Source organism: Martes martes (assembly GCF_963455335.1).
Source record: "Martes martes genome assembly, chromosome: 8".
Classification (NCBI taxonomy): Eukaryota; Metazoa; Chordata; class Mammalia; order Carnivora; family Mustelidae; genus Martes; species Martes martes.
Genome location: NC_137895.1, coordinates 9806511 through 9819091, shown reverse-complemented (window position 1 = coordinate 9819091; position 12581 = coordinate 9806511). Strand labels below are relative to the sequence as shown.

The 12581-nt window shown below is 43.4% G+C and overlaps 1 protein-coding gene across 1 annotated transcript in view; it reads right to left on the bottom strand.

Annotated features, from left to right (window-relative positions):
• Positions 1-1767: 1767 nt before the first annotated feature.
• FAM227A (family with sequence similarity 227 member A) overlaps positions 1768-12581 on the bottom strand; it is a gene marked incomplete at both ends in the record, with an annotated part of 75009 nt that continues 64195 nt past the window's right edge. Inside the window, 2 exons of the mRNA XM_080810189.1 lie at positions 1768-1858; positions 11950-12090. Of these exons, the coding sequence (XP_080666315.1) occupies positions 1768-1858; positions 11950-12090 (232 nt within the window). The remainder of the gene's footprint in view (positions 1859-11949; positions 12091-12581) is intronic.

Sequence of the window (12581 nt, the reverse complement as noted above, 5' to 3'; positions counted from 1 at the left end):
TAATATCAAATATACAGGCAGCATTCAAATATTCAATTGTTTCATCAATGCCATCTATTTTTTTAAGGTTTGTTTCAACTGGGATCAAAAAATGTCTACATGTAGCAACAGACTGATGCCTTTGACCCTCTTTTGAAAAATCTATAGACTTCCTTCTTTCTTCCTTGTGACTTGTTTAAAAAAAACGGAGTCATTTTAAAAAAGATTTTATTTATTTGAGAGAGAGAGAGAGAGAGAGAGAGAACAACCAGGGGGAGGGACAGAGGGAGAGGGAGAAGCAGGCTCCCTGCTAAGTAGGGAGCCTGACTCAACTTGGAGCTTAATCCCAGGACCCTGGGATCATGACCAGAGCCAAAGGTAGACACTTAACTGACTGAGCCACCCAGGTGCCCCCAAAATGGAATCATTTTTAAAAATGGATTTTTCCAGAGCCTGGATTTTGCTGATTGCATCCTGGGGTGATATGCTCCCTGTCCCCTGTATTTCCCATTACAGTAGTTGGATGTAGACTCTTGATCAGATCCAAGTTTATTATCTTATAGGTGGTCTACCATTAGGAGACATTTAGTGGCTTTTTATCTTTTGGGGATGTTAGCAGCTGTTGATGACCAACCTAGATTGATTAAGTCATTGGGGGTCGCAAAATAGTAATATTTTAATTCTGTTCCTTTTTAATTTATTAAGTGGAATACTTCTAAAAGAGAAACTTCCTCTCATCTACTGTTTGGTTAGCTGGTAATATGGTTTGTATGGAAATGGCATGATAAATGCTGACTTTTGCCAGATTTCAGAATAATGAATTGGTTCCCTAGTATCTTTCAATGGTGACCAATTAATCTTTTTAAAGCAATAGTATGAATATCTAAGTGAAAATGTTTTGGGGGGATTTTTTTTTAAATTAAAGATTTTATTTATTTATTTGACAGAGAGCGATCACAAGTAGGCAGAGAGGCAGGCAGAGAGAGAGAGGAGGAAGCAGGCTCCCTGCTGAGTAGAAAGCCCGACGCAGGGCTCGATCCCAGGACCCTGAGATCATGACCTGAGCCAAAGGCAGATGCTTAACCCACTGAGCCACCCAGGTCCCCCTGAAAATGTTTTTGATGTACTTCAATTCCTGGCAATTATTATTACAATGCTTAAATTGTCCCAGCCTTTTTTTTTTTTTCTTTCAGTAAGCACCACACCCCATGTGGGGCTTGAACTCATGACCCTGAGATCAAGAGTTGCATACTCTACCGACTGAGCCGGCAGGCACCCCTAAATTATCCCATCTTTAGCCAATGAGATCCCAAGTTGGCTCATGACTTTCTCAGACAGGACTCTTATCTTTAGTAGTTTTTCTGTTGTCTAGTGGAGCAAGAGGTTGCATGTTCATCTCATGATTTCCCTGCCCTAGACGGGGAACCAGACATTTCTTCAAGGATTCTTGAATCCTTTTAGTGCAAATAGTGTTTCAAGTCCATGGTCTGGGGCATTGCCACTGCGGTCTTTATTTCTAGGTCAGTTCAATGGATAGAGTTAGGAAATAGGTTTTTTGTTCTGTTTTAAATAGGTTGAGGTATAAGTGACATACAAGAGAATGCATATATTTAAAATGTGTCTACTCCTGAGAACCTTTCACCACAATGAAGAGAGTGAACATATCCATCACCCCAAAAGCTTCTTCAGGCTTCTTTATAAACCCTTCTATTCTCTCCTCCCCTCCCCTCTCTAGACATCCCTCCTCTCGGTTACTCAGGCAACTGTTTTTAAGCATAAAATACATCCTTAGTTCATCATCAGCTCAAAATCAGGACAGTAGGATTTTACCTTCATCTCTTCTACTTTAATGTGCTGAGGGTGCTGGTTCTCAGCAATACTGGGAATGACAGAACTGGAGTATTACGCAATTACTCATTTGTTTTATCCATTACAGTAAATGCTTCTTAAATGTTAGTTCCCTGCAACACTCTGTCTACTCCCTTCCCCTTATAAAGGGCAAAGTATCCTTCACCATAATTTTCCCTTCTAATATTTACAAAGAACAGAGACAGGTCTTTTCATCTGGAATTTCCTGAGAGGTCTATGGTTAGGAGTCCTCAGTAATTTCTGGAAGGGGTCTGTGCAGAGATCTTGGCCCCAAGCTGTGCAAAGCATTGTCTCGAAAGACAATCTGGGTCCAGAAAACCAGGACAGCTTCTGGGTGGGGGCTAGTAGAAACAGGTTGACAGGCGATTACATCCATTATGGTAACTGCTACCATGATGGATGGGCATGAAAGGCTGTGGGAGCACATAGGAGGGGTCCCTGTGCCAACTTTGTTGATGGTGTATCAGGGAAGGCTTCCTGAAGGAGAGGATGCCTATGCGGGGTCCTGAAGGTGGAGCAGGAATGAGTGATATTGGGACTTCATAGTGAAGAGGGATAAGGGATTTTCAGGTACAGAAGCAGAGGAAAGGCCCAGCGTATGAGTATGGCTCCTTAGAGAAACTGTTAATAAAGGGCTAACTGCAATTTGAGTGCAAAGGGAAGGTGTGAGAAACCTCTGGTTATCTTATGTGGCGCCTTGCACATGGCAAGGGCTCCGTATGTCCTGGTTTCGGGAGAAGTGTATATTAACAGCAATGACAACAACAATAGTGGGTAGCAATGGCCAGGTGAAATACCCCTGTGCGGAGAACGTTGCATAAATTATCTCATTTAATGATCACAACGCTACTGCTAGGCAGGCATTCTCTTTCTGCATTCAAGAAAACAAGTGCAGAAAAGGTCAAGTTACACAGCTACTAGGCCCAAAGTCATACATCTATTATGAGGCAGGGTAGGGACTCTAAGCCCTGAATTTTGGGGGGCCAAAGCGTGAACTCTTTCCTTATCACCCTTCCCCCATCCCTTTACCGGGACGATTCAAGTGAATATACGTTATCTGTGGGAGACACTGGAGATCCCAAGAATGTACTTATTTTCTTCTTCGTTCAGGCAAATAGCCATCTGCTTCTTTTCTTCCAACTTGGCATTGCCAGGCAGACTGCTATAACACAGACCAGGTCACCTCCTAGTGCCCTAAGGACCGAGTGATGAAAGCCACACCCGTCAGCCCAGCTCCTTCCGCATACTCACCCCTGCACCTCTGAGTCTTGGGGAAGTCGCCTTCCATTTGGATTTTCCTGGATTCCACACAGATTTCTAGCAAAGCTTAATGTATTTATTGGCTTCTACATCCTTCCCCTCTTCCAGGCCGTGTGCACCTTAAGGCCAAGTACTGTGTCTCTATTCGTCTCCATACCCTCTGGGACTGCTGCAGGCATGGTAGAAAATAGACATCCAGAGGGCTTGCGCAAACCCTCCAAATCCCAGTGTCCTCCCAGGAGAAATGGAGGTGACAATACTCACCTTGTGGGGAGCCCCTAGGAGGGTTAATCCAGATAACGTCTAAGCCGGACTTACCAGAGTACTCAGCATATCATAAGTACTCGGTAACTGTCTCCTATAATTACTATTACTATTTTATATAATAATATTAAATCTTCCATAGTATTACCACTAATAAGTGAGTGAAAGCATTAGTAAGTGAATGCATGAGGGAATGAGGTGACTTAACTTCAATTTAAATCCTGACTTTGTCCAAGGGTAGAAGTGAACTTTAATATTCTTTGTCCCATGGACTGGAAACAACTACATGTGTTGTGGTATTATTGTTTTGTTTGTTTTGTTGTTTCTGCTTTTGATGAGACCCAACAACGTGGGCAGGCTTCAGCCAATAGTTGTCCCCATTCTTGGACAAGGGTTCATCCAGGAGAGTTAAAAGGTGAGGGGTTAAGGAAGCTGGATTCCTTTTTCTGCATTGGTTTTCACTTCTTGGTGTCCTCCCTGTAGATGAATCATAAAAACATAAAAAGAAAAAGATTAAAAGGCCTGTGTGATGAAGAGAATGGAAGTGAGTCCGCAGGGTTACATAAACAGCCTAAAATCAACCACCCAGAGTAAAACTGGTTAGAAGACTGGGAAATGAACGTGAAATGGACAAGACTATGTAATGTGTCTGAATGTAGTGCAGGGCAGATTTGTATAACCAAGGGGAAATTTGGAAATAAATTGTGATATGTACATGACAAAAGAAAAAGGGAAGAAAATAGACAGATTAAAAAGAGAGAGAGAGACTTAGTTCCAGGGATAGCAGAAGGTTCTATAGGAAAACAAAAATCACCACATCACTCTCCATGGCACATGTCAATTGTGTTGATGGTATAACAACGCTGATTAGTGATCCACACCAAACCACCACAGAAACACACCAAAAGGATGAGATAGGAGGTATGTGCGTATGAGAGAGAGCCCAGTCCTCCCTTCCCTGCTGAGAACTCAATGCACACTGCCTAACAGTGAAAAATCAAGCAGCCAGAGCACCGTGGTATTTCAACAGGGACAGGAAAACAAACACTCAAACCATCAGTGAAGAAAGTGGAATGTGTTCCTGGGGAATGGAAAGCAAGTCCAGAGGAGTGCAATCTTTTGTAACAAGCTTTGTCCAACTATTAACTGATTAATTTAATAAGTACTTACCTTATGCTTTTCATAGTTAATCAGTTCATTTTTTAATTTTAATTTTAATTTATTTATTTTTAAAGATTTTACTTATTTGTTTGACAGAGAGAGCGATCACAAGTAGGCAGAGAGAGAGGAGGAAGCAGGCTTCCTGCTGAGCAGAGAGCCCGACCAGGACCCTGAGATCATGACCTGAGCTGAAATCAAGAGACAGATGGCCAACCAACTGAGCCACCCAGGTGCCCATCAGTCAGTTAATTTAATGGGCACCTTATATATTACTTTACATCAGGCACTGTTCGCAATGTTTTACAAATGTTAACTAATTGAATTCTTATGCTATACATACCATTATCATTTCCACTTTACAAATGAAGAAACTTGAGACACAGAGAAGTTAAGTAAGGATCAAGGTCACAGAGCTAGTCATAGGTCAAGGAGCTGGGACTGACACTCAGGTTATCTGACCCCAGAGCTGCCTCTCTATTTAACTTTTAAAGGATGAATATGTATTATTTTAATTCAAATATAAGCCAAAGAAATTTAAATCAGTGTGATATTTTAAGAGGATTTATTCCTAACTTCATGGGTATAGAGAGGCAAAGTTCTAAAATGTGATCAATTTTTAGTATAAGCAACAAACTGAAGCAGAATGCTAAACACACATTAGCTAATCATTAATGCTTTCACCAAAAATTCACTGAATCCTTACTATGAGCAAGCCATAGGAACAGGTACAAAAGATTCAATGCTGAATTAGAAAAGGTCCTTGAACTTGGGAGACTTCTAGTACAGAGAGCGAGATAGACAAGTCTATCACTAAAGTTGGTCATATTCAGGGGAGCAAACTTAGAAAAGCACAGAACACAAAGTAGGAAGTCACTAGGGCAGTTCGGGGAGACTTCCTGGAGGTGGTGATGCCCATGCTGGGCTTTAAGGGTCAGGTAGGAGTTGGCCAGATGAAAAAGTGGCTAAAGGATATTTAAGGAAGAGGACAGAGCAATGAATACTTATTAAAGTGAAATGAATTAGTGGCATTCTTCTTCCATTCTGATATATTAGAAGGTCAGAAACAACAGTATGTACAAGCCCCTCTTAACCTGAGAGATTCCACAGCCCAAACCAGTGGGGCTGAAAACCATGCGGCTATATGCCAGGATCAGTGGCTGTTTCTCTAATCAAAGGAAAAAAAATAAACTGATAAAACTTGTCTTCATATTAAGTTTACTTCTTAACACTTCTCTTAGAAATAGGCTGTAGGGCAGGCCCTAGAGTGTGGCTGTGGGTTTCAAATCCTGGCTCTTCTGTCTACCAAAGGCGAGAGCTTGGGCAGTAATTACTAAACCTCTCTGGCCTCAGTTATAAAATGAGGACAACACCACCCCAGAATTTATAGGAGTGTTGTGGGGATTAAAGCATACACACACCATGCTTAGGACAGAGTAATATCTAGCGAGCATGACTCTGTTGGGTGCCCTCGCTCAAAGTGATAAAACGAATGAATAAGTAAAAGTTAAAATTAAGAAAAAGAATTAACCTAAAAAAAAGAAAAAAAATTAACCTGTAAAAAGTTATAATTTCTTGGGGCGCCTGGGTGGCTCAGTGGGTTAAAGCCTCTGCCTTCAGCTCCGGTCATGACCCCAGGGTCCTGGGATCGAGCCCCGCATTGGGCTCTCTGCTCGGCAGGGAGCCTGCTTCCTCCTCTCTCTCTGCCTGCCTCTCTGCCTACTTGTGATCTCTGTCTGTCAAATAAATACATAAATAATCTTTAAAAAGTTATAATTTCTTAACATATTATATGTTACTTTAAGATACCAAAGTTTGCAGATATACTGAAGATCTATATTTTATGCTACTCAATAGTCCTTTATTTGGGTGGCAGAATTTAAAGCAGTGATATTTTGATGGGTTTCTGCAAAGAGTACTATGACTTCTGGCTGTCCTGCCCCCAACACACGGGAGAATCAAGGCTCTGAGCTCAGGAAAATGGCCTGCCTACCTCTTCCTCTACCCTAGAGCAGTAATCCTATAAAACAATGGCCAGATGCTTTCTTCAAATTGGGTCTGCCCCAAACCTCCCAGTCCAGAATGGTCCAATGTACAGTTGACCCATAAGGAACCTGGGCCTTGACTTAAGCAAGCCTCAGCTGCCTCCTTTGAAAATAGGAAAAATAAAATTTACCTAGACTTGAATGGGACAATGGAACATGCCTAGCACAGGGCCAAGACAACTTCCCTCAATTCCCCTTCCAGTATTTGTAATAGGAGGAACAGGTCTGCTCTTCCTCAGGCTCCGAAAATTCTGGGGTGGCCAGTCCTTAGTGATTTCTGAAACAAGTGTCTGGGGAGACATTTTTGGATCCTGTGTGTGCCCTCTCTTAATGTGAAATCATAGGGACGCCTGGGTGGCTCAGTCAGTCAAGCATCTGCCTTTGGCTCAGGTCATGATCCCGGGATCCTGGGATCAAGCCCCGCATCAGGCTCCTGGCTCAGCGGGAAGTCTATTTCTCCCTCTGCCCCTCCCCCTTTTTGTGCTCTCTTGCTCTCTCCCTCTCAAACAGATAAATAAAATCTTTTTTTTTTTTTAATGTGAGAATAGGGGCACCCCGGTGGCTAGGTTGGTTGGGCGACTGCCTTCGGCTCAGGTCATGATCCTGGAGTCCCAGGATCGAGTCCCGAATCAGGCTCCCTGCTTGGTGGGGAATCTGCTTCTCCCTCTGGCCCTCCTTCTTCTCATGCTCTCTCTCTCTTCCTCTCTCTCATTCCCTCTCCCAAATAAATAAATAAAATCGTTTTTTAAAAATGTGAGAAGCTTGGAGCTTGGAGGCTCTTCCTTGCAAGTAAGAATTTGTGTTTTCTGGAGCTTCACCATTTCAGTGCTCAGGGGTGGCTAAGTAGGATAAGGACTGCCCTAAGAGGTAAGAGGCTCAGTTGTTCCAGGGCCCAGAAAGCCTGGGAGTCCTTCTGAGCTGGGGTAGACCACTGGTCTCAAACACGCATGTTCGAAGATGTCGTGGATGAGGGAAGGTAGGAAGCTTTATGAAACAATGATACAGCGACTATTAGTAACTGTCAGGTTCTAGGGCAGGTTCTCCACACGTAACCACCATCCACGTCTTTTAGGGCCAGCGAAATAGGCCCAGAGAACAAAGGTACTTGACCTGAGGTCGCAGAAGGAGCAGAGCAAAGATTCAAAACCCAGATCTTTTTAGAGTCAAGTCTACTCTACTTGTAGAGCCTACTGCTTCATCTGCCATCAGGACTTTTAAAACCCAAATATTTTTAAAATCCACAACTCCCCAAGACTTAGAAAATAAAGTGTTTCACGGATACCCCTTCCTGACTTGTTCGGAGATCTTCTCTGTGTTCACCTCTCCTGGAACCCCCTTCACACCCTTTCTTGATCCCCCACCATGCTAATTCCTGCCTCTGAGCCTTTGCCTTTGCTGATCTGTCCACCACAGGCTCATGCCAGCCTCTTGCCTCATCCTCCTCCTTTGGCCTGGCAAATCCCTTCTTTTTTTTTTTTTTTTTTTTTTTTTTTTTAAAGATTTTATTTATTATTTATTTGACAGAGAGAGATCCCAGTAGACAGAGGCAGGCAGAGGCAGAGAGAGAGAGAGAGGGAAGCAGGCTCCCTGCTGAGCAGAGAGCCCGATGCGGGACTCGATCCCAGGACTCTGAGATCATGACCCGAGCCGAAGGCAGCGGCTTAACCCACTGAGCCACCCAGGCGCCCATGGCAAATCCCTTCTTATCTTTTCCAGACTCAGTTCAAGGAACACCACTTCTGTAAAGTGTTGCTGGGGGTGCCCGGCTGGCTCAGTCAGAAGAGCGTGTGACACTCGATCTCAGGGTTGTGAGTTTGAGCCCTATGTTGGGTGTAGAGATTACTCAATTAAAAAAAAATCTTAAAAAAAAAAAAGAAGTGTTTCTGCATGGCTCCTGGGGTCCCCTCTGTCTAACAGAACCTCCAGAGTTTAGGGTGTTCATTGGTTGATCCATTTGCCTTCTCTCTACCAGAGTGTGAGCTTCTCGAAAATAGGGACTGTGTGTTAACGACTGTTTTTTTACCCAGTGTCTATTTCAGGGAACTTCTGAAACCTCTTATTTTCTTCTTATTTTATTTTATTTTATTTAGAGAGAGCAGGGGGAGGGGCAAAGGGAGAGGGAGAGAATCCCAAGCAGATTCCATACAGAGCGCACAGCCTGACACAGGGCTCCGTCTTACAACCCTAAGATCATGACCTGAGCTGAAATCAAGAGTTGGATGCTTAACTGACTAAGCCACCCAGGCGTCCCTGAAGACTTTTCTTTCTTTTTTTTTTAAATTCATTTTATTTGTCAGAGAGAGAGAGAGAGCACAAACAGGGGGAGCAGCAGGCAGAAGGAGAAGCAGACTCCCTGCCGAGCAGGGAGCCCGAAGAGGGACCTGATCCCAGGACTCTGGGATCATGACCCAAGCCAAAGGCAGACGCCTAACTGACTGAGCCACCTAGGCGTCCCCCTGAAACCTTTTCTAACCTGGGCTTGCTGCTGTGTAAAATGCAGTGGGTCATATCTGCCTCATACGGCTGTTATGAAGGTCAAAATGAGGTGATGTCTGTCATGCGTTGAGCTTACTTGTTTAGTTAACAACTAAAGTCATTATTATATGCCAGTTTAATACTGTTAGTTGTAATATTTAAAATAAATTAGTGGGGGCACCTGGGTGGCTCAGTGGGCTAAGCCTCTGCCTTTGGCTCAGGTCATGGTCTCAGGGTCCTGGGATCGAGCTCTGCATCGGGCTCTCTGCTCAGTGGGGAGCCTGCTTCCTCCCCCCTCTCTCTCTGTGCCTGCCTCTCTGCCTACTTGTGACCTCTGTCTGTCAAATAAATGAATAAAATCTTTAAAAAAAATAAATTAATGGCTAAAAGAGTAAAGGCATGAATAAATGCAGTGCCCCAAGCAAAAACTCCGCACTTCTGCTTTTCACTCAGCCTAGGAACAACTATGATGGAATATTTCCCCTGTCCTGGGAATAGCTATTTCTGTGTCTCAGTCTTTGGCCACAGTTTCCTTTTTCTCCTGTTGTTTTATCCTACCTGGTAGAAATATCAGGGCTCCTGAGGGAGCTTCCCAGTCCCGGAGAGAATTAGTCAAGGTCTGATAGTAACAAGGGAGAGCAGTCCAGCTTCTCTCTTACTTCTCTTTCCCTCTCCTCCTTTTCCTTCCTGTGGGGGAAATTTAAAAAAACAAAAAAACAAAAAACAGTTAACAAAAATTGGCTCAAAAATTCAGTGTGATTTCTTCAAAGGTGTCACTGGAATCTTGATAGATACTGACAGGAGATATTTACGAAGGGACCAATAGCGGCAACAGCAAATAACCAGAACAGAATGCTGAATGCACTGCACAATCCCGTCATCTGTCTTTTAGGCACTGTTGGGTTCCAGGCTCTGGACTTGGCCCCAGGAAAACAAGATCACCCAGGGCAAGATTCTTTGAGGCCAAATATTCAGTCTAGGGAGATGGACAAGGAAGTCTATGATTGAGTAGGCTAAGATCTATGGAGCATGATCAGGAAAGCACAGGGCCCATAACGGGTACCCTGAATAGGCAAGCCAGGGGAGACTTCCTGGAGGTGATGCCTGAGCTGGGTTTTAAAGGTCTGCGAGGAGTTCGTTAGATTAAGAACTATCTAAAAGACAGTCATGTCTGAGGGAACGACAATGATATTGGTAAATTAAACTGCGTTGGCTTAGATTTCTGAGACTCTAAGGTGGATATCAGAAAGCTTGTTTCTGATAGATCTGCTGAGTCACCACTGATCCTGTAAGATTCCATGGCTCAAACAGGTGGGTCTCAAGCTAAATGGCTATTACTAAAAAAATTGTAGTCTTCTCGATCAAAGGAAAATTAAAATCAGAAGACTTAAGATTGGAAGGTTTCCAGGGGCGCCTGGGTGGCTCAATGGGTTAAAGCCTCTGCCTTCAGCTCGGGTCATGATCCCGGGGTTCTGGGATCGGGCCCCGCATCGGGCTCTCTGCTCAGCAGGGAGCCTGCTTCCTCCTCTCTCTCTGCCTGCCTCTCTGCCTACTTGCGATCTCTGTCTGTCAAAGAAATAAATAAAATCTTTAAAAAAAAAAAAAGATTGGAAGGTTTCCTTGGATAACTTTCTCAACTCATTAAGCATTGGTTTCTTCTCTAAAATGGAGAGTATAACACCATCTATCTGTGTTGAGATGGCTAGTTACCAACCCATTGTCCGCTCTCCCTTTTTCTTTAATGGAAGAATGAGCCAGCTTTTGTTTAAGACGGCAATGTGCCCAGATATTTTTAAAATTACATTTCCCAGGGGCGCCTGGGTGGCTCAGCGGATTGAGCCTCTGCCTTTGGCTCAGGTCATGATCTCGGGGTCCTGAGATCGAGCCCCGCATTGGGCTCTCTGGTCAACGGGGAGCCTGCTTCCCTCTCTCTCTGCCTACCTCCCTGCCTACTTGTGATCTCTCTGTGTCAAATAAATAAATAAAATCTTTTTTAAAAAATAATAAATAAATTACATTTCCCAGCCTCCACTGAAACTAACATCACCATGTGACTAATATCCAACCCTTGAAATAAAGTGGCAATGTTAAATGGTACTTCCAGGGAGGTTATTAGAAAGGGAGAGGGTAACAGCGATTGACTACAACTGAGCATGAGGGATCTTTCTGGGGTGATGAAAAAGTTCTTAAACTGGATGGCAGCAATTGTTGCCAAACTCTGTAAATTTGCTAAAATTACTCGAATTGGGTACTTCAAATGAGCAAATTTTATGGTAAATTACCCCTCAGTAATATTATAAAGTAATAATAATTATTAAAAAATCACTTAAAATGTTTTTTTAAAGGAATGTTAAGTGTTTTTTTTTTTTTAAGATTTTATTTATGTATTTGACACAGACAGAGCATGATCAACAGGGAGGAGCAAAGGGAGAGGGAGAAGCAGTCTCCCCACTGAGCAGGGGAACCCAATACGGGACTTGATCCCAGGACCCTGGGATTCTGACCCGAGCTGAAGGCAGACACTTAACTGATTGAGCCACCCAGGCTCCCCAATAAATATAATCATAAAAAAAAAAGAGGATGGCTGGATGATGGACAGTGGCATGGGTTATGTGTTGTGGTGAGTGCTAGGTGTCGTTTAAGACTGATGAATCACAGACCTGTGCCCCTGAAACAAATAATACATTATATGTTAATAAAAATAAAGTATTCAGACGGGGCGCCTGGGTGGCTCAGTCAGTTAAGCATCTGATTCTTGATCTCAGCTTGGGCCTTGATTCCAGGGTTGTGAGTTTAAGCCCCATGTTGTGCTCCACACCCAGTGTGGAGCCCACTTAAAATAAGGAAATTCTCACAGTATTTATATTTCCACTTGTCCATGGTCTTTGTCGGAACAAACCTTAAAAGAAATGCAGTCTCCCTCTCAGGACTTCCTCTAGATTTCTTGTCAAAGGAGTCCTCAACCAAGGTGGAAGGTGGGATGAACATGCGGTTTGCCTTCTTTCGGTCTAATGCTCTTTGATCAATATTCTTCACGTCCCTGTGGGGAAATCACAAAGGCACATATGGAAAAATACTGAAGAGTCAGCATGATCTTTTCACTCCTATTTTCGTATGTAAAGAGAGATAAATATTTACGGACTTATTCATTCAAGAGCAAGCAGAGAGCGGACTGTAAGTCCAGAGTCCCTGCAGTGTGCTAGGGGTCATGTCAGTCCTTGGGGACACAGATAGGAATAAGACGTGGTCGCTGAATTCAAGGAACATACACTCAAATTAGGAGGACAGGAAAAAAGTCAACAATCTGAAAGAAAGCCAAATACTGAGGGCAAGCTGATTCAAGCTGGGGATCTTCTGCTTGCTGTGTGACTTTGGGCAAATTACTTAACCTCTCCTTGCCAGTGTACCCATCTCAACTTGGTGATAATTGAACCTAGGGTTGTGGCGAAGGTTAACTGAATTGCCACAGGTCAAGTGCTTAGCTCAGTGTCTGGTACACCATAAATAAAGGAAGTGCTCCAGAAATGCCCT